Raw genomic sequence first — 24,559 nt, 5'->3', positions numbered from 1 at the left:
TTTATATATTTACATTTCATATGTTATCCTCATTCCTCCTTTCTTTTTCTCCAGTCCTCCTGCCACTATAAGATGTTCCCATTCCCATCCACAAACTCACACCTCATCACCCTAGTATTCCCCTACACTGGGGTATCAGCATACACAGGACCAAAGGCTTCTACTACTATGGCTGCCAGACAGGGCATCGTCTGCTGCATAAGTGGCTGAAGTCTTAAGTCCCTGCATATGTGCTCATTGTTTGGTGTTTGAGTTTCTAAAAGATTATGAGGGCCTCTGTGGTTGATTTTGTTCTTCTATGTGGTTGCAAAACCCTTTGGCTGCTTCAGTCTTTTCTCTTATTCCTATATGTGTGTCTCCATGCTCACTCCAAAGTGTGTGTTCTCAAGGTGGTCTCAGGTCAATCTTAGTACCTCTCAGGGTATGAAATCAGGATGTAGACTTAGTATGACTTTGAGGTCCTTGCTTAGCTACCTGCTGCTCTCCAACACCAGAGGAAAAGTGACTAATCATGTAATAGCCAGGAAGAATGGTTGAGTAAGAGGCATGGCACTGTTGACTCCCAGAGTATCATCCTTAATAGGACTGCTGCACTGACAGGTTTGTCTTCCAAGAGCAGAAACTCCAAGGTTAAGATATTCCCCTGACACACTATGTCCAGCTCATAGGTAGGAGAATAGATTCTTGCATGCCCTGGCTTCAAAGGGAAGAACGTGATGCTGGCAGCCAATCACAGAGCTGCCTAATGCTTGTGAATTGCAAGTGAGAGATGCAGCTGGAACCATAGGTACCAATGGAGGCTCAGTCTGCCATGCCACATTTCTGTTTAGTCTGAGCAAAAGCCCATCTATTCAGCTGTGTGGCTACATAGCTCATGCTCCCTGGCACATGATCTCAATGTGTGCCCTACACTTCTCCTGTCCTGTCAGCTCTCCTGTACACTTAACCAGTCCTGCCCCTTCCAGAGATCCCCCTGTGCCAGCCCTGTGCCACTTCCTGTGCTGGCAAGCTATCTATTCTTTGTTCTGTTATAATTTAAGAAGACAGGTAAAGGTCCTTCATGGGGCAGCCATTGACTGTACTGTCCTTGGTAACACTGTGGAACTGAACCTCTATACAGGGGCAGAAGTGCTCTTCCAAACTTGGGATATGACACCTAGGCTGCATTTGGCACACAGATCTCACCCTCACACAATCCCTCCCATTTTCCTATTGATTTCATCCTAGATGTGGTGGATGGAGTGATGCAGTATCTCCTGGACCCACTGCAGTACCCTCAATGTACTGCTCTGCTGTCATGCACTGTCATTCTCTAGATGGAGACTTTATTTGGTTGACAGAGAGCATGACAATCACAGCACTATGGGTTAAAGAGGCATTAATGTGCCTATATAAGTCTGACATGGTTCATTTTTAATGGTATCCTCTAATTTATAAATTTGGAATCTCCCAACAATTCTCTGTAAGTTTAGTATTTCTAAATCCAGGGCCTATAATTAATTCTGTAAAATTCCCTTGTCAGACAACTTGTCCTTGGATTCACTCCAGTGTGGTATCTACCCTATTTTAGGTGTGAGATTATGAAATTCATTGTGGTGAATCTTGAAAATATCACACTCTGAGCCTTGTTCCCAGTCAAGCAAGTGTGAAAAGTGTCAACAAGCTCAAAGAACAAAATGCATTTTTAATATCAACTGTGTGTACAGCCCATTTCCAGCCCCTTAAAGGGGTAAAAGAATTTCTGTCTCATGTGTCAGGTTTGATACCATCAGCACAAGACACTTCCAATGTCAGAACAGGAAAAGTACTATCAAATGAGGTATAAGAGCAGGAGTGTGGATACCTGCACACAAGAGTCCTGAAAGTAGTATCCAAAAAACACAAGTTTCACAGTTGGAGGCCTGGTTTCTACAGAATCCTCAAGAGGCTTCTTCTGTGGAGAAGAGAATTCTCCCTCTTATAGGAATTGAAGGTGTCCTCAGACCTGAGACTGTCAGCCTTTTTATACTACATGCCTGATGAGATTTTTGTCCCTGCAATTTTATCCTGTGCATAAATGCTTTTAAAATATTTCCCAAAGATATGCTTTGTTCTTATGGTCACCAGGTTTCTTGGCTGTAGTTCATCTTCTAAGCTTGGCCACATCAGCTATTACTTTGGGTTCAGTATGAAGAGGCTGAATATGCTGAACAAAATGAAGAAGCTCCTGTAAATTGAGGAAAAAATGATTTTCTTGCAGAAGATATGTTCCAGCTCTTTCCCACAAGTTTGTGCACCACTAGACTTTCTAGAACTGTACCAGTGCATAAGAAAATCCTCACTCACATCTATACTTCTCCCTCTAAGCTAATGTCTGAGCTAGTTGTAATTTCAGAATAATTAGAATATCTCTGAAGTGTTAGACAAGGAGATGCACAAGTACTGAAGGAGACTGAGATGGGAGCTTGTGGGTCATGTCTGCCCTATGTCAGTCAGGATTTTTTTGGGAAAAGTTGACTTCTTCCATAAAGCTACTCAGGAGGCAACCCAGATGACCTGCGGAAAGTGACAGAAGTTCTGGTGTTGTCTACATGCTCTTGTTCTTCACAGCCTGTAATGGGAAAGAGCATGAAATCTCCAGGCCTTTGTTTTCCTCCATACCATGGGTCTAAGATTGGAAACATCCAGACAGGGGTGTGTTCTCATGGACACACCAAAAGTCTAATGTGGTCAGACAATGACTGGGAAGCAGGTGTGGGAGAGCTTCAAGAATGGGGTAAGGAACCATAGAGAATGTGAACATCCTGACTATTTCAAGGGAGAGAGACAAACACAAGCATAGCTTCAGGGATAATATGCCGAGTTACATAAAACATCACCTGTGTACCGAACACAAGCAAAGAGACTCACATGTAGATACTTCAGAAAACCCAGAAAAAGACTGTTTTTTTTTTTTTTTTTTTTTTTTTGGAGAATCAAAAGGTAACAGGCTGGAACCCAAATATAACACATCCTGGGGTGTAGTTGATGTCCAAAGATTCTTCCTGCATTGCTGCAAAAACATACAAATTTTACTTCTGATGAGTTCCCATTGTACTGAGCACAGACAAAACTTGATACAACAGATACTTACTTTTAATGTGACTGTGTTTTTTTCCATTTCCTAGTGTCAGGGAAGCATCATGTAGAAATGGTGAGACATTGCAGATATGCCATCCTCCAGACATGTCCTGCAGACAGCTATGTTGTTAAAGACACAAGGAGGGTCTAAATGCCCCAAAAGATTTCAAGTAGATTTCTTACCTCCTTTATGCAAATGGGATGTCTAAGAACCATTAAGAACACTTACTTAATAGTGCAAGTGTGGAGAACATTTCACTACAACTTGATGAAAGTTTTCTGGAATCTACTCATCATGGACATGCAGATACTCATTGCTCCAGAGACTTACAGACCTCTACCCTCCACCATAACTGGCTTACATGGGCCTACAGTTGTCACTGCAATCCCAGAATGGTCAGGGCTTGATGGAATGTTCATTTATGATGATAAATATTGGCATGAACTCTGGAGAGATCACATGACCTGGTTATACCAAAAGCAGGGCTTAAAATGGAGACACAGCAGGGTTGATAAAACAGTATATATTGAGCTTCCTAACTTATCTACCAAGAAGTAGAGAGAAACTTATTCACTAGATTGTGCCTTTGACCAGCAAAAAACAATATGGTGCTAGTTGAAAAGATGTGAGTGTTCAATGAGGAGCAAGCAAGCTAAGTGTCAAGTTCTTATTCTTTGCTGTCTTCCATAGTAGAGCAGTGTATGGATAAAGCATGACCACTTTTTACAGATCGTGTATACATGTTCTGCCTTACTCTTCTCAGGTACCTTAAACTAAGGAAAACCCCACAACTTACTCAGCTTCTATTTTGGGGATATGCCAGCAGACCACTCATCGCAACATCATACAATCGAAATGTCCCAGATTGTTGGGGAAGGCTGGTTCTGCAAAGAACAGAGCAAGGTATAGAGTAAGAGGCAGCAAACATGCATGACAGAAAAGGAAGCTAAATGCCTAAAAGATGATAAGTTAGCTAGAAGAAAATTGTTATTCATAACATATTGTAGTAGCATCTGCTTTATCATATTTGTGGAAATTGTAGATGCTATTAGAATTTTCTTTTAGTCATTTGTAAACTGAAATCCTGAAGTGAAATTCTTTGGACACTGGAAGTCTAGCCACAAGTATAGTCTTTTGCTAAGAAAAGTCTAGGCTTCCCAGTACCAAGTGAGTTCTTCAAACTTCAAGAAAAATCTTCAGCATCACACATTTGAAGCTGTCTCATGATGTTAACTGTATATCAGACAAGACAAGGGAAACGGTCTACACAACAAGCAACTGAGAAAAATTAGAAAGCCTGTCACATAAATGCACCAGTTAAATTGTTAGAAACCAAAAGGAAACATCTCTAGGAAAGATGAACAAGATGCAAGTGAGCAAGTACAAAAAAATCAGAGCAAGTTTTAGGGATAAGGTAATTTCTCAGCAGAGCAGGGCTTGGGGTCATAATACCTTGGGGAAACAAAAATGACACTTTCCTAAATTCATGTTTTCGGTAGGGTTTTAAGTTGATCTTCATGGCTGTTCACATGAATCAAACAAATAGTAAAAGCATACAATGACAATAATAAAAGCACATGGCTCTTCAGGTGACATCCTCCACAAGAACTGTTAATAACAAGCCAGATTTACTTCCCCCTAGAGACTATGAAATCTTAGAAACACTATAGCATTTTGTGAATCTAGAGAGCATTTTTGGTGTCTGGCAAGAATATGCACTAAGTGGATGCAGTTCTGCATCATAAACAGCATCTGCCTCTAAACCAATGATCTCTCTATCTTAAATTCAGAGTATTCTAGGATTTCAAGAGAGCAGAAAGAATCAGAGAGGTGATCTACGGCTCCATGTTGGGAAAGAAGAAGTAGAATATCTTATGATTGATCATGCTCATCTCCCAGTATGAGCAGTAGTGAACCAGCTCATATCTGTGGGAAAAAGAGACCATCTCTTCCCTAAGATTTAAAAAACACAACACTCTGCTATGAGAGTATGGGTCACTGAAACTTTAGAGGAATCCCAATGCCATTGCTTCATGTTTCTAGAGGATATGGTGCTCACAAGTCTTCCAGTCGTGGTTTCCCTGTATGTGGGTCTGAATAGCTAAAATTCTATAAAGATGAACAAGGCAAGATCTTCACCTCTGAAATTCTTGAAAATGTCAGCTCTTCACATAGACCATAGAGAATTGAGTGATGGTTTAAGTTCTCTGTGTAGTTTGGGGGTGAGACATGAGGTGATAAAGATGCCCACATGGCTCACATTAAAGCCTGCTGTGACAGGCCTCATTGTGATGTTGCCTCATTATAGAGCTGCAGAAACAGTGGACATGGCCAACATCTGCCCAGGTTACACAAGAGCAAAGCCTGCTCTGACAGGTCTAAATGTGCATTAAAACAGGATTACTCAAGAATTGTTATGACACTGGACATGACTAAGACCTTTCCATGTCACACAAAGGGAGAGATTTCAATTGAATGACATTCAGATGGTGTGCCAAGGTGATGTCTGTGAGAAATACTGAGCCAGGTTTGTTGGAGTGTGAGAGTTGTTTAACAAAGAAAGCAAGGGGGGGGGGGATAGATCTTGAGTCTGTCTCATGACAAACAGGTCTTCATATGTGTGTCTTTCCTGTGAGCCTTGATGAGATTCTGTGTTGTCAAGGCAGTTGTCCTCAGGAGAGACCTTACTCTACCCGGCTTTCTTTTTTCTCAAATGACATAGTTTTATGATCTCAGTCATGTACAGAGATGGGTACATATACAAAGACACAATAAATATCCTGTCCTTCCATATATTGCCAATTTTGTATCATTGGGATGTTATTCTAGCAAGAAATCATACCTGGATGGCATTTGATAGAGATGTATGAGAAACATCCCTTACAGCAGCTTTGGTGAGAGTGGTAGGACTTGTCATGTGCATCTATGTTTCCAACCTCACTTGCTTTAGGATATGGTATGAACAAAGCTTCTGCTCTAGGTTCAGAGACCTGAGAGTTTTACAAGAAATAGACATTTTCCAAAGATGCCCTCTGAGAACAGAACCCCGGAACATCAGCTATGTGTGGTATGAGATGCAGGACTCTGCTCTACTTTGTGCCCTTACCTCTCATAGTTGTTTGCAGTCTCAATGTCTGAGCATGGAAATCTAGGTTATCTATGGTAATCCTCTTACCTGCATCTACCAGATGAAGGCTGTAATAAGTTTCCCTTCTGTATTTATGGGTATCACATATGAAGGGTAATCTAAATTTGTATTTGAGATCTGTGGTGAGCTTCTGAGTACCTCATGTCATAAGCCACGCTAACTGCAACATCTTGACTCATCTTCAGGGAGGTAGCATGGTGCTTATGTTTTAGTGATCCATAGAAGATAGATTTGGAACTATTTATTGGTAGACTTCAGTCCTATTTTCTTCTGTAGACTCACTGTCTACATGGTTTTCATCATGGCAGAGGCACATTATTCCATTAAGAGGTTGTTCTTTATCAACAGCCAATGAAGATCCCATGGAGTACAGGGCCGTTTTTCAGAGCTTCCACAGTATAATGTAGATTCTGTGATAACAGCCAGACCTTGACCTTCACTCATTTGACGTTCACTCCATCTTCCTCACTTAGTTCAGGATACTTAGGCAGGCGTGGCCTTTGGGGAGATAAGGTATATTTAATGTTGAAGGTGGAGGTGGAAGGCATAACCATGACCCATGATGGGTCAACATCCTGCACAAACGCCCTCCCCTAGCTTTCTGGATCCCCAGCTTCTGCAGAAGTTTTGTTGACACTAACTAGAAAGGAATAGAAAAGTTTCAACTGTGAAGCTAGGAACTCTGACATCAGGAACTACAATATTGTAGGGCTGTTCAAGTTTTAAGTTCATTTTCACCACTGAGTCAAGATTAAGTTTACTGGCTTGGATTTCTAGTAGTTAAATATGAGCACCTTGTGTATGGGCTCTGTGTCCCTGATGTTGGATTTCCCATTTTTAAGTGTTACAGATGAACTGTTTTACCCATAGAAAATTCTGATAAAATAAATATAGGCAGAAAGGACAGGGAAAATAAAGTAGAATGCTAAGATCCAGTAAGACTTAATGTTAGAGAACTAAGCTGAGAGTGTGGGGATTCCAAAATAAACAACCAAGACAATTATGTGGGAAATAATAGACCCCATTGTCCTGACTGGATTCCAAGGAAGAACAGCACAGGTGTGGGTGAAGGCCGAGACTCCCACAATTATTTCCCCAGCATGTAATGGCACAGTCACAGATTCTTCATTTTCTTCCCTTAGAAAAACTTTTCCAAGAATTCACAATAAGGTTCAATCCCTGTGACCTATAAAGGGTTTGAGAAATACCGCAGTAGAGTTATTGTCTGTCTTCACAGGCCACCCTGGAAATAAATAAGCTATCCCCCAATTCACACAGACATAGAGAAACACAGAGTCACACACCAAACACAAACACACAGAGAGGAAAAGATTCAGAAAGAAATAGAAACAGATAGAAATGGAGATTTTTAGTGATACAGAAAAAAAGACACACACAGACAAAAGGAATAAAAAAAGCTAAGAGACAGAAGAGAAAAAGAGAGAGTTAGAAACAAATGTAGAGATAGAAACCAAACTGAAATAACAGATAGATGTAGAAACAGAGAAACAGACAGACAGATAGACACAGTATAAAGAATAGACAATGAAAACTAAGTGAGAAAAATAAGTAAACAATTAAAATTCTTAGCAAGGTTAGATGTTCTCAGTGCCCATATAATATGTTCAGATTAGGGTAAGTTCTGTAAGCATCATACATACCTAGCAATACTGAACTGGTTCTACTCAAAGAGGCACAGACTAATAAGAAATGGCATGAAAGGCTGACCACTTTGTTACCTTTTGTGGAAGGAGGGACTCCATAATTGGAAAAGGACCTAGCAGAAAAAAATAGCAAAAGGATCAACCTTGATGCAAAGAAGCTTGATATGAAATCTTAATCTATGTATAGAAAGAATTAGTCGAGGTCATTGTAGAGACATCCCAGTGATGAGCTTTTGGCTGAATGAAAACAGAGATATGTGTAATGTGGGGAGAAACTGAGCAGGCCAAGGAGTTCACAGTTTAAGATGTTGTCTTTGTGTCTAGATAAAATCAGAATCTGATGCCTTTAGTGTTGAGTCTGATAGTTCTCAGTGTTGGGAGCTGTACTTGCCACTGGGATCACATTTTGCTCATATAACTCTCAATAGAGCAGGAGAAGTGACCTGGAGGGGGGATCTTCACAGAGAAATCCTGTAGATGAAGTTCTCTTGTGAGCATATCTATAGAGGATCTGTTTGATTATCTTATTTGATATGGGAAGAAAACAACAACTTTGCCATTGCCTTCCATAGGCTTGGGTACAGAACACATAAATGCAAAGAGCTTTAGATGAGCACAAGCCTGCAATTTTACATGCATGCATTTATCTCTCTCCGAGGTTTACTGTGGATATGACATAGGTAGCCCCTTTGTATGTATGCCTCGGTTTCACTGAGTTAATGCAGTAAAATCTGGACATGTCAAGTCACCTGGAAATTGCACTAAAAGGTTTTGTTTCAGATAGTCTCCATGATTCTAAAGCAATCCACAGACAACAGTGGAAGGCATCTGGTGGTTCACTTTTCAGTCAAAGTTATTAAAATGTGGCTCCCTAGTCATGAGGAGTGGGACCAGGTGCATATTGCCTCACTCCAATTTTCTGATTCCCACTCATAATCTAAGACTCTCCCTCAAAGAGTTCTGTCAAGCATCAGAAAAACGTCTTTCTGTGTGTGCTGTATGTCGAATTACAGCAAAGAGTAGATTTCAGAGACACTTAAAACCCATCCACTAATGACCTGCCAGGAAATACCAATCATATTGAGAGGCAAACATTGTGCCACCATTTCACTGACATAAAATTAGTGAGCAACATAATTGGTGAAACACGGGTGAAGAACAAGGAAAGAAAGCACTCAGTAACTGGTGGATACCCAGATTTCTCACATTTAAGAAATAACCAATGACATGAACCACCATAACATCTGCACATAACCCTTTTCCAAACCCCAATCTGTAGAGGAGTTCAAGGTTTACACATTGAAATAAATGGCTACTTGATACTTGATGGTGGCAACCAGATAAGGGAGAGGGCCATACTGCATTTACCAGACTTTCATGCTACAGATGTTTGGGATGTTGCAGATGAGGTTGCTTGACTCATTGATGGTGGCTTCCGGTCTGGCAGATAGGGGTATTTGTTGGCCTGCCAGGTAGCCACATTCGGCAACTTCTTGTGGGAAAGCCCCATGATCTGCAAAAGAGAAGCGAGAGAATGGAATACAATGGGATGAGAAGGACAGAGTTCCCAGTACCTTAGTCATGATTCTGCCCATTGCTTCCTGACATCCTGACACTGTACTGAGTCTCTGGAGAGAAAAAGTATATGCAGAGCAAAGGAAGTTCTCTAGCAATAACCACAGAGGTTCAGTGCTCAGAAGGAGAGGACAGCAGTGAGTTTGTGAATATGGAAGAACATTATAGGATGTTCCCATGTTTCTAGACATGTAGGTCAATTCTAGGTTAATGCCATTCAGAAAAGATTTAGAAAACTGTGGATGGAAGCCCAGAATATTCTTTCTGTGCAGATGAGTGATAATAAAATCTGAGAGAAATAGAAATGACTCTATCCTGTGGCTCCATCATGCACTGCCTCTAGGCATTAGAGAAGTCTAGCTGGTCAATGCACTGCATTAGTCAGTTTCAAGTGTGACCACACTAAACACCATCTATGGAAAAGTAAGCTGGAATCTAGAAGACAATCATAGTGAGAAAACTTTTTGTAAGTGATCTGCAAACTGACAAGTGAGCATCAAGTGTTCAAGAGAAGCATTCATCCCACATGCTGTTTGAAGAATGAAGAGAAGTAGGCCTTCACAGAAGATCCTGAAGAGTCTCCTCATGGGGCATGACACCCAGTGATCCCTCAGGACCTATCAGCACTTCAGAGGTCTAGTCATCCTAGAAATACTACTTACTTGGGCCGGGAATGAAGAAATGTTGGGACGTAGGTTAAGATGAAGCCATGGTGAGAAAGCCACATGGCACCTGTCCTTCCTCACCAGGTCTCTCCTTTCACGTGTAAACACTGTCTTCCCTGAGACAGAATGTTCCAGGTTGGAAAATGGGAAACTCATATTTTCAGACATTGAACTAGATTTTGGGGTCAACAGTATTAGCTATAAAGCCAGTTCAAATTCAGATTTCAAGTGGTTGTGACTTCACTGAGAGAGTAGGTACATACTTTCAGTTCAGACTGTCCTTGGCAGTAACAAACAGGGAAGGACATTAGTGCAGAGTATCAGCAATTTGGCTCCAGCCTGTGTTGCTTTGGTCAGGGATCCCCTTGACCCTTGAATGCTGTACTGAATGTCAGGATCTTATCTGGAGATGTCTGAAAAGATAGCATTGATAGAAGGTCTAAGCATACGTGATTTAGGCAGCTCAACCTACCTGTACCACACAGTCGCTTATTTCCATAGTTAATAAAGTCAGGGAGAGTAAGTTGTTGTGCTCAAGGGGACTGAGAGTCTGCATGGGAAATAAATAAACCAAAGGCTGATGAACAGCCAAGGTCTAGGTTTACCTCTGGTGACAGTTTTTATCTACACCCTTACCTGCTTAGAAGCTCAACATGAATATGTGAAAAAGGCGGAACCACATGCAGGAACACAGCATCCTTACATTTTCCCTCTGTCAGGATGGCCTCCTCGTCTTCTGACTTTCCCATCACCAGCACAAGAGGAGTGCACAGTTCATGCTTTTGGCTTGTTGTGACAGTAAACTCTCCCAGGGCCTGTGATCTGTGTAGAGAACACAATTTCACCAAGAGATGAAATAGAGTAAATCCCTTTAGGGTGTGCACAGTATCACAAACACTCCTCAGTTCCACGTGTTCATGATGGCTGAGTGCCACATGGTTGCTCTCAATGTCCTCAGTTTCATGCCTTCTTTCTCTGCAGGCTCAGCCAATCAGAGCTGTCTTCTCAGGGACACTGTTTCCCAACCACCAGGACTAGGATGCTAACTCCATTTTCATTACTGTTCTTACCTCTTTTGATATGGACTTACCTCACCACCTTCATCTTCCTGGATGCAATGGGCTCTGTTAATCTGTCAGCCCCTCGGACAAGGCATGTGTATCACACTGATGATCCTGGGATCTAGCACGTAGTGAAATCCTTGCACCTCACTCTGGTTATTGAATGGCAACTGACAAAAGAAGAGATCACACCACTTCAAATAGTCTAGAAGCTGGGAACACATCTCAGAGCCAGTCTTCACCCTTGCTCCTTGTGGGTAAGAATGAAGTCAGACCTGTGAAATGAAAATGGCTTCCATGGTGCTAGAGGAAGATTGGAGTAGGCACAGTCCAGGAAGTGACTCAACAGGTTGCAAGGCAAGAACTGAGAGCCTAGCTCTGGCAGACATCCCACACTTAGGAAAGAAGTGCTAGGAAATGCAGGGACAGATGTCAGGGTTTCACCCACTGACTCATCTGTAGAGGTCCTTCTCTATTGTCCAAATTTTAAAGACTGAGAAGGAGGGCTGGGTGAGTGTCAGGGAGATAACAGTCCTGTCACTAGGAAAACACCAGCTTGCAATGAAAAACTGAAGAAAAGATCAGGGGATGCACCATGTAGCTTCCAGATTGGCCTCACATTAATTTTTGCATACAGCCTTCCACTGTCACAGGTATATCATCCTTTCTGCCTCCTCAGTGCCAGGAGCTAATTGTACGGCCAAGTCTCCTCTATGGATACAAAGCAATCATTACCTGAGTTTCAATGGCAGAAAAACCTTGTCAGCGGGTACTCCACTAAGACATGGACTTCTGCGTGAGATGGTGACATCACTGCAGCTTGAAGTGAAGGGGAACATGTCCATCCACACTTTCATCTCTAGGTTCACTCATACAAGCATTAGATTTCTCAGGAGCTTCTGTTGTCTGTGGGAACCATATCCTAATACCATGTCAGCACAGGAAGGAAATGTCTTCCTCTTGATGGAAAGAACAAATGGGGGAAGGAAGAGAAACAAGGGCCAGCTTATGTGTTCTATGAGAATGAGAGTTGCTTGTTCTTGGGGTACAGGAATTGAAGGACTGTGTATCAGATGGTTTGGGCAGCTATCAAAGAGGCCCTGTTCTTGTATGTCATTTCTTATATACCTGTTGTTTTACTGTTTTAGCATGCAGAACAAAAGTGTAGAAATCCAGTCCTTTGTTTATCTATAGATGCTGGTGTCAAGGCTTGGGAGATGTTCCTCACTGGTATCACAACCACAGAGATTGGGCCCTTGGTGTTCCTCTGAACTGCAGGGAGACTTTGAGGTGGCCCATTAGAGACTTGATCATTGTTCCTCTTCCAGGCACCAGATCAACACTATAGATTCCATTTGGACACTTGTCCCTGTGTAAAACATCCTTCCTTATTTTCTGCATAACTTGCTCAGGTAGCAGAATTTCAGTTTGTATTTCCAGTTCAGTGTTGTTATTTTGAGATGTGATCCTTAGCAACAATGAACCACAGCCCTCATAGTCAGGAATCCATGACCATCCTGGACTCACATGAACAAGCTTCTGTAGCACAGCACCATCATCTGCAGAGGAGACACTGAAGGAGAGAGAGGCATTGGATGTGAGGTGACTTAAACACAGGACACATTGGACAGTGGCAGGATAATCCCTATTGAGAATATACTACTGAATGTGACTTTCCTTGGAAGATTACAACTAGGATAACTGCCAAAGGGCTCAGGAGAACAGGGAACTGGGACAAGTTCAGAGATGAGAGAAGCAATGGACCCTTTACCTTTTTCAGAATGACTAAAAACTGCACATGAGACAGCCAGTGACTACTAAAAATTGTCAAGTCCATTGACTACTGGATGTCAGCATGTTGTGTGTCTGAAACCTAAAGGAACACCCGGGACTTTAGGATGGAGAGAGGAGAGTTTAGTTGTGCCAATGGTCTTTGTCTCATGCTGACTCTGGGATATAGAGAGTCCAGACCCTCTATTCCCTGTCTGAATTTGGTTCAGGATGACTCTAATGACCACCATGTTCAGATAAAGACAGCAGCAACAAGTCCTAGAACTGAAACAAATGGAGAATAGAATTGATTGGGGGAGGGAAAGTGGCTGAGCCTCCTAATAGATGCATGAGTTAAAAGGTGAAAGGAGACAAGTTCAAGTTCTTCATTGTTCCAAGAGTGAGGAGGAGCTCACACCCTGAAGTGCCTGGCATGCATGCCAGTAAGGGACTGCCTCTGTCCCTCTGGGTTGGATACTTTCCTGACAATTTGGTCAAATTTAAGTCATACATTGTTTATTTTAAATTATGCCCTATTTATTTTCTCGACTCCACCTGATGTACATTTTCCTCATTATTTACTGAATGTAAGTGTTTAGGAAAGTATGGATTGGAGCTTAGCTGGGAGTAGGAAACAGGACACAGAAATCATAAAGAAGCCAATAGAGAGCACCCTTCACGGCCTCTATTGTTGTTTCTGTTACTAAATTTCTACCTTCAGTTACTATACTTGACTTCCCTCAGGATGGTTGTATGCATGAGTTTTAAGTTAAAAACCTTTCCCCACAGCCAAACACACCCCACTGTTCTCTCTGTTTCTTTCAGCAATGTAGAGGGAAAGGCTTTGATAAACACCTTTTGAATTGTAGCTCCAGATGAGGGCAGTCTTATCACAGAAGTCTCATGGGAGCTTCCTACATTATTAAAAAAAAAATCTCAGCTGGGTACAAAGCCTCAGGTACTGGCTCCCAGGCCCAGATAAAAGCACACCTTCATTGCCCTTGGCCAAGCTTAAGATCCCCTTCTACATGAATGGCGACCATTTGATATGTACCCATGTCTGGTGTTGGTGCTTATGGGATGGTACACTAAGCCTGAGATCCCCACAGTGGCCACTGTGTGGCCTTCAAGTATTTGAGAGTTCCTAATGGAACAGCAGCTGGGAAAGTCCTTTCTCTCAGCACCGTTCATGAGGCAGCCTTGTTAAAGATGATGAAGATCTTTGAACATCCCAGTGTTGCATGGCTGACTGATATCTGTGCTACTTCCTGAACTGATGGGGACATCAAGTTCATCCTAGCATTTGAACATATATACCAGGACATGAGGACATACCTGCACAAAGCAACGCCACTATGCTTGCCATTTGAGACCTTTAGATCTGATGCACCAGTTTCTAAGTAGCCTCCATTATATTCATGCAAACTGCATTGTTCACTTGGACCCGAAGCCAGAGAACATTCTAGTGATAAGTAATGGGACAGTCAAGATGGCTGACTTTGGCCTAGCCAGAATGTTCAGCTTCCAGATGGCCCTCGTGTCTGTGGATGTTATCCTCTGGTGCTGGGCTCATGAAGTTCTGCCGTCTACTTATGCAACACCTGTAGGCATGTGGATCATTGGCTGTATCATCAGAGAGATGTTTCAAAAGAAGCCTCTCTTCTGTGGAAATTGAAGCTGACCAGTTGGGCAAAGTCTTTGAACTTATTTGATATCCTCAAGAAGAAGACTGGCCTCCAGAGGTATCTCTTCCTCAAGGATCCTTTGCCCTGAGAGAGCCTTGTCCAGAACAGTCAGGGGTGCCAGACATGGAGGAATCTGGAGGACAGCTGCTGCTGGAAAAGTTGACCTTTAACCCACAGAAGCAAGTCTGTGCCTTCCGAGGCATCCCTGCAGCACCAAGACCTGCACAAGGAGGAAAGCGACTGGAGTGAGAAGAGGGGCTGCCTGCCTCAGTTTCCAGACACTTCCGTGGGAGGACCTGGATGAAGTGGCAGGCTCTGCCTACTCCTGAGGCCGTGCAGAGTCCTCCAGCTTTTTACAGAGATCATTTTCAGCCTTAAATGACAATCCCTCACTTCTCCTTATAGGTTTACCCCCCGGTACCTCACTTTTTTCTACACTAAATGTCAAGTGTATTTGTTTTCTTCTCTTTCTGAATCATACTGGTATAGTTTTTATACAGAAAAATAAAAGCAGACAATGAAGTATGGTCTTCAAAAAACAAAACAAAACAAAACAAAACAAAGTCCCAGATGAATTGTTCTACAGAGATATGGGATAGCAGGTGAAGGAGAAAAAAATAGCCAGATCAGTATAATCATGCCCCTTTGTAGGTATGACTGGCCTCCAGAGGTATCTCAATCTCAAGGAGCCTATGTCCCCAGAAAGCCTCAGCTAGAGCAGTCAGGGGTGCCAGAGATGGAGGAACCTGGAGCACAGCTGCTGCTGGAAGAAGACTTAGTGTTAGAAAGATAGCAGTGGTTAGGATGCAAATCTTCAAGATTCTTAGGAATAGAAGCCTTTTTGGATCATTCAAAAGATTTACAGCTTCTCTGGGCAAAGTGCAAAAGATGTGCTGTGTAACTACTCCCATCAAACCCACAGGAAAGCAGGTCACAGAGGCTGAGTGATCTCCCTCATGGAACACTCTGTCTTTCTGTGTTTTCTAAACCTCAGTGTGTGGTTCTTGAGCCCAGCAACGAGACTCTTAACACTGTCAGGCAGACAGAAGCCTGGACTTTCTTTTTTTCACACCTGAAGCCCACTTTCTATGTCTGCCAATGGCACTGCTGTCAGCTACATACAATGTCCCAATCCTTCTGGGGTTGACTCTCAGGAGGATGGCTAGTTCAAATGTTGCTGCACCTTTAGAGTGATACCTAAGGCACCTGGTTATTGTGAGAAACCATGAAGGTGCATCCTAGGTGTGCACATGTGTAGGAATCTGAATAGATGCCACTTTGAGTGTGGTGTGGCCTGCAGAGTAGCTGCCTGAGACAGCACATTTACTGAATGCTTAGGTAAGCCAGCAACAATGCTGCTGTGTCGGGAGGCTTCACATTTCTGTGTTCTGGAGCAGGCATTTGTTGTGCTCATGGGGAGCACATTTCTTCTTGTTGGTATCAGGGCAAGTGATGGGAGGAAAGGACAGTGTAGAATGTGAGAGGTGAGTGTGCTGGGAGAGTCAGTTTGAAGTTCTGTTGCCTTCAGCCTGTTGGCTGTGAAGATCCTCTGGAAGCTCGTCAGCCCTGGTTTCAAGATGGTTTGAAAGACTAGAATGCTGCTGTATGCCTAGGCTATGAATGCCACAGCGGAGAATAAGGTGACATTGTAACCATTTCATCTCTGAGGAATGTAATACACATAAGAACTTGGAATCCACATCTGATACCCAATGTAAGAAACATAGCAGCAATGTGAGAATTCACAGGGCTTAGTACACTGTGCTTGTCCAATTGAATTATAGAAAGACATTGATATGGCCACCTTGTACCTCAACCATTGTCACTATTTCAAGCACTAGGACTCCGAGCATTATCTCTTCCTGTATATTTTCCCCACAGACAACAGGTATACATGCCCCCTTTCACCCTGGCTGTACCCACAGACACTTGATGGTTACTGCTAGTTCAGTTGCCTTAGATCCCACCTAGGCATTCTCCAAAAAGGTTTTTTCCTCAGATGTTAAGGATCAGGGTTTAATCCAGCTGGGATAGAAATAATTTCTGAAAATAAGCTTATAACACCCTCTAAGAGTGTGGTAAACCTCTAGACACTAAAGCATTAATAATTCAAGAGCTAAGAATGCAGCCTTGTGGCAATCCTTGGTATTTAAAAATCATTATGTTTAATCTTTACATATCAAGAAAACTTCGACATTTCCATATTACATTTATTTTATATGTATTTTATGCTCATCATAACTAGTAAATTTAGAGTACTATCAAACCTATAAAAATCAATTAAGTACTGAAAAAATATTTTCATATAGTTTTATGCACAAATGCTTTGAAAATCTGTATATTTATCTTTTTTTTAAAAAAAATAAGTTTGTTTATTTTTTAAAAGACCTGAAAATCAATTGCAAATAAAAAAGAGAAAGAAAGAAATCTTGTCATCCCGACAGACTCCAAAAAATACATCTTTTTGATTTTTTTCCAATAAGAAGACATGAATAAAACAGAGACAATAAAATTCAGAGCTGAGATGCATCCCCACCTGGCAAACATGCTTACCTTCTCATCGGGTTTTTCTCACTACCTCTTCCAGGGGAGCCATTTTTTTGGAGAATGGATGTTGTCATTTTTTCCTTCGTGCACAGGGAAAGCAGCAGATGTTGGAGAAGCGATTCCATATCCACCTACGAAATTTCTTCAGTCGCCCAATCTTCTGACAGGGAGATGTTATTTTAATTTCAGAGTCTTGTGAAGTAGTCGGGAGTGTTTCGATTTCTAATACGTTGTTACACACACATGGGCCAGCCACTGCTCTTGAATGTGGGACACTGCTAGAAGCTCTGCTCTGCTTACAGGGGTAATGCAGAGCAATGGGAGGCAGGGACACACTCCTGGCCAACTTGTGTCCCGATGGTTTCAGTGGAACAGGCCCCTGCTCTCCTGAGGGCCTGATGTGGAGGAGGCCAAAGTTTGGCTCACTGGCCCTTCTCTTTAGGGGAAGAGTATGTGTTGGGGATGCGGATGGTGTAGGACAGGGATCCACAGCCTTGGCTGAAGAGGGAGATCCATGCTTATGCCCTAGGTCTACATGTGCTTTTAATGTTAGATATGCACCCATTGGTGCATCGTATTTCTTTTTGTGCAGGGAATTCAAAATCTGGATGGCATTGTATCCCATGTCACACAGCATATCAATGATTTTGAAGTCTGGGTCTATCTTGGTCGAGATGGTTATTTCGCACTTCCTCACCCATGGATGGTTTTCAATTTCTTCGATGGAAGGCCTCATCTCTGGGGGAACCGTGAGGACTTGGTGGATCAGGTTCTCCAGTTGTCTAGAGAGTAAACGTGGAACAGCATAGGTCCCTGTTAAAATATTTTTACTGATCTCTTTGATGGTCTCTCCTCTAAACGGGAAGAACCCTGCTGTAATAAAAAAGAGCAGCACGCCCAAACTCCACACATCCGCCTTCTTTCCCTCGTAGGGCTCCCTTAATATAAGCTCTGGGGCAAAATATATTCTGGCTCCACGTGGCACTTTCATTAATCTCCCAGGTCTGCATCTCCTGGCTAGGCCAAAGTCTATTATTTTGATATTACCTTTGGCATCTCTTACTATGTTATCCGGCTTGATATCTCCGTGTACAATATCTCGTTGGTGGCAGAATTTTATTCCCGAAACTATCTGTCCAAATGTTTTTTTTGCCTCCTCCTCCGACAGTTGGCCTTGGTCTCTTACTATTTCAAATAAGTTTCCTCCTGGGACATATTCCAATATAAAATGTATGTTACTTGCTGTTTCTAAGACTTGGAAAAGGCGAATGATGTAAGGATGTTGTAGTGTCTCCAATATTGCTCTTTCTGTCTGGATCCACCTGATGTTCTTCTCGCTAATCTGTACCGTTTTGATGGCAACCAGAGCCTTGGTTTTCAGGTGCCAGGCCAATTTCACAGTGCCAAATGAACCCTGGCCAAGTAAGAAACCCACATTATACTGACTTCTCAAAGTCTCTGTTTTTAAATTGCTGTCCATGAGGCTGTTCCCTGTGCTCTGGTGCACAGAGGTTGTGAGATAATACAACCTGAAAATGAACAATCTAGTCAACTCTGAACGAGTCCCACAGGTCACCCAAATCAGCTTCCTGCTCTATCTGGACAAAACTCACAGGCTAGTCCACAGTCTTATACTGAGGACATTCATTCTTCTATCACAGTGGTTCTTTGTGAGGTCAGAGCATGAACTTCACCATGGAGATAGGGTTATCCTGCAGTGTGGCTGTTTCCACTCTGAGCCACAGGGTTATTTCCACTTTCATGAAAATGAGACTATCCTCTATCATCTTCTTCAGCAGATCAAAAGACAGATATTTACTTGTTTAGAAGTTACAGGCTGCAGAGGGCATCTGCTGCACCAGGGAAGTGTTTTAAAGCTGCAGCCAGAGAGAGAGCTTTGGTCAGCTCTGCACCCTCCAGCTTTTTAGGCTCTTGAGCCTCCAGTTAGAGGAGCAGCACCTGGGAGGTGCACTGAAGGTCCAATAAGAGAGCCCTTGTTTAGTCCTCTTCAGGATATTTATTGATTAATTTATTTATTCCTATCACTTTCCAAAATAAAGACAGTTTATGATGAGTGCTTGGACAGTTCAGAAGCCTCCCTCTGCAAATAAGGAGGCCCAATCAAAGTGCAATGATCAAACAGGAAGGAAGCACTGGGACTCAGAGCAGGAAGGGCCCTGGGCTCCCCAGTGGGAACCGTTTCTTCTTGCCTCTACTACTTTACTAAAACTCTTCTTCTTGCCTTTGTTCTGGGATCTGTTTCTTTTGTTGCAACCTCCCATTCTTCCTCTGAACTTTGTCTGAAGTTCCTCCTCCTCTTCACTGTTCCTGCCTGTGTTTCTGATAGTTCCTGCATCCACAATGCTGTCCCCTGAAAGCACCATGGCTGCCATCCTGCTTACCTCTGCCATCTAGATATTCTTCCAGAGTTCCTTCCCAATGATGGGTTCCTGGTCCCTGGATCAGGCAGGGCAGGGGCGCACTTTCTGTGTGCTCTCTGCAGAGATTTCTCTGCCCCCTGGCTAGTCAGAACCCCTTCTCCTCAGGCTTGTATCTCTGGGTCTCCACTGGTCCTCGTCAAGACTCCACATTCTTTGATGAACAGCTCTGAACCACCATGTCTACCTTAGGCAGTACCAGTGGTTGCCACCAAGACTCGAAAATTGCCATTAAAACACCCTTCAGTGTGATTTCCTTTGGCTTCTTTGTAATGTAGCCATGTACAGACTGGACATCGTGCTTTATGAATGTGTTAGGCAACAGCTCCTTGACCTCCTCCTTTTTATCAGAGAAGATGGGTGTGTGCCATAGATGACCACTGTGCACTCAGATCACATCCCCAATCCCCACTGCCCTCTCTGTCCTGTGACACTTAATCTCCAGGTGTCCACAGTTATGGCTGCTTCCTGAGTCTTCATCCCTATCAGGTCCAGCTGTTTGTGTGCACATTTTGTGTATTTCTTCAAAACATTAAAATCCCATGAGGTCAAGTTTCAGAGAAAAGGCAGTGTTTGGGGGTTGTCTTCAAAAGCTTTCTTATTTGCCACACATAAAATTTCGTCCACTTGATTAGCAAAACCCATATCCAAATAGTATTACCACAACCTGGGGTTCCGAACAGAAATCACCCCCACTATGCACTCCTTCAAAATGACCACCTTAGGTAGTTCCAACCGAAGAACAAATTACTGATAGCTTTTTGCTGATGTCACTGTAGTCACTGGTCATTTGATTTGCTAGTTCTCTTCTAGGTCCAGGAATAGAAGTTTTTTTTTTTTTTTTGTAAGTTGTTTTTCTATACTATCATATCATTGGCAAATAGTGATACCCTGACTACTTATTTGACAAGTTGTATCCCCTTGATTCCATTTTGTTGTCTTATTGCTCTAGGTAGAAGATTGAGGCCTTTTTGGATAGATACAGGAGAGTGGGTCTTGTTGACTTCTCATTCATCTTATTGGGATTGCTTCATGTATCTCTCCATGTTATTTGATCTTGCCTGTTGCTTTGCTCTATGTTGCTTTTATTATGTTTCAGTTTGTGCTTTCAATTCTCGGTCTTTCTAGTACTTTTAACATGAATGCCTGCAGTATTTTGTCAAATGCATTTTCAGCATCTAGGGAGAGAACCATGTAATTTTTTTCCTTTGGTTCATGTATGTAGTGGGATAATTTAATATATTTTCATATATTGAATGACTCTTACATCCCTAGGATTAGGGCTAATTGATCGATTATGGTAAATGGTGCTTGAGATGTTTTCTTGGATTGAGTTTGTAAGAATAGTAATGTGTATTATTGGAACAACATTCATAATCAGAATTGGTCTGAAGTTTTCTTCCTTTGTTGGGTCTTTGTGTGGTTTAGGTATCAGAGTAATCATGCTTTCATAGAATGAATTAGGTATTGTTCCTTCTAATTCTACTTTAAGGAATGATTCTATTTTCTGGAATTCTATTTTATGGAACACATGGAGTGTTGATGTTAGGTCTTTCTTGTAGGACTGGTAGAATTCTGCTCTAAAGCCATCTCTGTTGGGCTTTTTGAGTTGGGATGTTTTTAATACCTTCTTCTATTCCTTAGGGGATATGGGACTGTTTATATAGCTTATCTGCTCTTGATTTAACTTTGGAACTTGCAGTCGTAAAAATAATATATTTCATCTAGATTTTCCAATTTTGTTTAGTACAGACTTTTGTTGTAGGATCTGATGATGTATTTGAATTTTCTGGGTTTCTTGTGTTACTCTTTTCATTTCTGATTTTGTTAATTTGGATACCTTCTTTGGGTCCTTAAGTTAGGCTAGGGATTTATCTCTCTTGTTGTTCTCAAAGAAACAGATTTTGGTTTTGTTGATTCTTTGTTTCATTCTCTTTGTTGCTATTTGGTTGGTTCTGGCCCTGTGTTTGACTATTTCCTGGCATCTACTACTCTTGTGTGTGTTAGCTTCCTTTTGTTCAAGAGTTTTCAGATGTGCTGTTAAATTGCTAGCTTAAGATCTCTCTGATTTCTTTACCAAGGTACATAGTTCTATTAATTTTCCTCTTAGCCCTGTTTTCATTATGTCCCATAAGTGTAGGTATGCCGGGTCATCAGTTTCATTAAATTTCAGTAAGTCTATAATTTCTTTCATTATTTTTTCTCTGGCCAATTTACCACAGAGTAGAGAGTTGTTCCGTTTCCATAGATATGTGGGTTTTTCTGGTATTTTCATTATTGTTGATATCTAGTATTTGTCTGTGGTGATCTCATAGGATGCACTGGACTGTTTCAATAAACTTGTATTGTTTGAGGCTTGTTTTGTGACCAATCATATGGTCAATTTTTAAACAGAAACCATGGCCAGATAAGAGGGAGATATTTCTTTTGGTTTTAGGTTGAAATGTTCTGTAGACACTTGTTAAATCTATTCGGTTCATGACCTCTCTTAGTTTCATGGTATCTCTGTTTAATTTCTGTATCAAAGTCCTGGACATTAATGAGAGTGAGGTATTTAAGTCTCCCAGTATTATTGTGTGAGATTCAATGTGTGTTTTGACCTTCAGTAAAGTTTCTTTTATGAGTGTGGAATACTTTGTTTTGGGGCATCAATGTTCAGGGAGTGTTTTTTTCTTTCTTTTTTTCTCTTTTTTTTTTTAATGTCTCTCTCCAGCCTCCCATGCTAAAGATGTACGAAGTATGTAGTCAGAGCCTAAATAGTTATTTTTGTGAAGAAGTTCCTGACACAACTCTCTCCACAGTATAGTGCTGTTCATCAATAGATTCTCTTGAAGCAGGGTAGGACCATCTAGAGAAAGGGCTCCTGGAAAGATCATTTCTGTTAGTGGAGATGATCTTATTTTGGTTTCCAGATCTCCTGTCCCAGGATTAATCATCACTGGTCATTCCAGCTTTAGGATGACCTACTGCCCTCCACTGGTTGTCATTCTTGCCTGCACTTTCATGAATAGCTTAAAAAAGAGTCATAGACACAGCCAGAGAGAGACAGAAAGAGAACGAGAGGGAGAACTAAATATAATGTTTTGGAAACAAAGGAATAGACATTTAGTGTAAAGTTCTGTAAATAAGCACTTTATATATTTTTAATTTTATGCCAATCTGTGTGGCATGGTGACAAATCACACTGTCCCATGAGATTCTATGGAGCAAACTAGGTAAAAGACCCTCATCTAGAGGACCTTTACCTGAGGAGACCCCAGGACCCAAGAACCAGCTGAGACCACTGGATGCAAGTCACAAGAGGGTTTATTGCTCTCACATGGGTGTCCGTGTGCGACAGCCTATCGGAGGACTGGTGCGCCGGACAAAGGGACAGTTTTCTTTTCATAGGGCTTGTGAGGCAGATGTGAGGTACAGAAGCAGAAGCATAGTTACAGCGTTCTAATTTTTTAGTTTAAGTGTGGTCAAGGAGTGAGTCTAAGGACACGGTTCCAAAGACACTGCTCCTGGTGTCAGCTGGGGCTGCAGTTTTTCTGAGAATAGCTGCTTTGTGCTTCTCTGAGAGCAGTTGCCTTATAGGGCTTATTTGGGGGCTTTCTGTTCTCTGTCTGTTGCAAGCTGGCTGCCCATCAGTATCTTGTTTGGCCACCTGGGTCCATGACCTGGCCCGCCCTGTGTGCACAGCCTTGAAGAAATGGCGTTATTGTTGCTAAGCGGGGGTCTTTCATAGGGGCTACATTTCATCCACTGAACAAGCATTTGTCCATGCAGGAAGAATATATTTAATCAAAATGGACAAAGATAACCGATAAGTTAATCTTGAATTTCAATTTATTCCTATAAGATGATATGGGTGTGCTAGCAAGACAATGCAGTTGAAAGACAGGACGCTCTTTCACAGGACTCACATGGTGGTTCCAGGCCCTACATTGTGGCTAACAACATCTTTAATCTCCAGGTCCAGTGGATGAACACATTCCTCTATTGTCCTCACATACCAAGGGCTGGAATGGCCTGCCGTCATTTAGGCAAGAAAAACACTCATTGATGCCAAGTGAAAATTTAAAAAAAAAATTAAAAAGTAAAGAAAAAACATAAGTTCCTGCCTTAATGGGCAGGAATAAAAGAAACATTGACTACTAGAAAGCAAACAGGTTAAGAGGAGGACATGTCAGTCCTATGGCTTTTTCCTGGGTACTCCCCTTCTTGTCCACATTACCTCTCACCTACAGAAAAATCTAACAAAGATCAATTAGTGCTTGTAGAACTCTTGACCTCAAGACCTGCTTTAGTGCCAGTCCTGACTTCCTTTGGTGATGAACAGTGATATGGAAGTGTAAGCTGAATAAACCTCCTTCCTCCCCAACTTGCTTCTTGGTCATGATGTTTGTGCAGGTGATAAACCCTGACTAAGACAATATGTTCAAAGGAGCCAATCATAGGTCTTCCACAAGAGCAATGAGAGCTCTTAACCACATAGTCATTTCCCCAACCCTGTTTTCTTTCTTTTTTTCTTTGAAAATATATGCACATGTATATATGGTGAGTTTTTTCCTTCTGTAACTGACTCTCTTCTTTATTATGAACATATTTTCTGTTCTTTTACAACTTTATTTTACAAATCAAAGACAAATGTACAGATTTTAAGCATTTATGCATAAAAGTATGAGAATACATTTTTGTCTGTACTTGATTTTTTTTAAAGATTTGATAGGATGCATTACAATCTTAGTAATTACAATGAGCATAAAGTACCTGTAAAACCAGATGTAACCTGGAAATAGTCAAAGTTTTCCCGGTGTGTAAAGATTAAGCATAAAAGTTTTTCCTCTTCTTTTTTTTTTCCTTGAATTTCATATATTCTGTGGGTTTTTTCTGGGGTGTTCAGAGCTTTCTGGGGTTAGTA

The 24,559-nt window shown here is 41.8% G+C and overlaps 1 protein-coding gene and 1 pseudogene across 2 annotated transcripts; one reads left to right on the top strand and one right to left on the bottom strand.

The window, feature by feature from the left end:
• Positions 1 to 14,192: 14,192 nt before the first annotated feature.
• Positions 14,193 to 14,972, top strand: LOC308435415 (cyclin-dependent kinase 4-like; annotated as a pseudogene). Its single transcript has one exon. The product of its transcript is annotated as a cyclin-dependent kinase 4-like (transcript).
• A 2,313-nt stretch (positions 14,973 to 17,285) lies between these two features.
• Positions 17,286 to 18,629, bottom strand: LOC308435414 (putative sperm motility kinase W; the record flags this gene model as incomplete). Its single annotated transcript, XM_080942652.1, has 1 exon — positions 17,286 to 18,629. A coding segment is annotated over one exon (1,344 nt), but the record flags the coding sequence as incomplete, so codon positions are not given.
• Between the last annotated feature and the right edge of the window lie 5,930 nt (positions 18,630 to 24,559).

This window comes from Micromys minutus (genome assembly GCF_963924665.1).
Source record: "Micromys minutus genome assembly, contig: SUPER_22_unloc_4, whole genome shotgun sequence".
Lineage (NCBI taxonomy): Eukaryota > Metazoa > Chordata > Mammalia > Rodentia > Muridae > Micromys > Micromys minutus.
The sequence above is the reverse complement of the archived record's forward strand: the minus strand, read 5'-3'. Positions and strand labels throughout refer to the sequence as shown.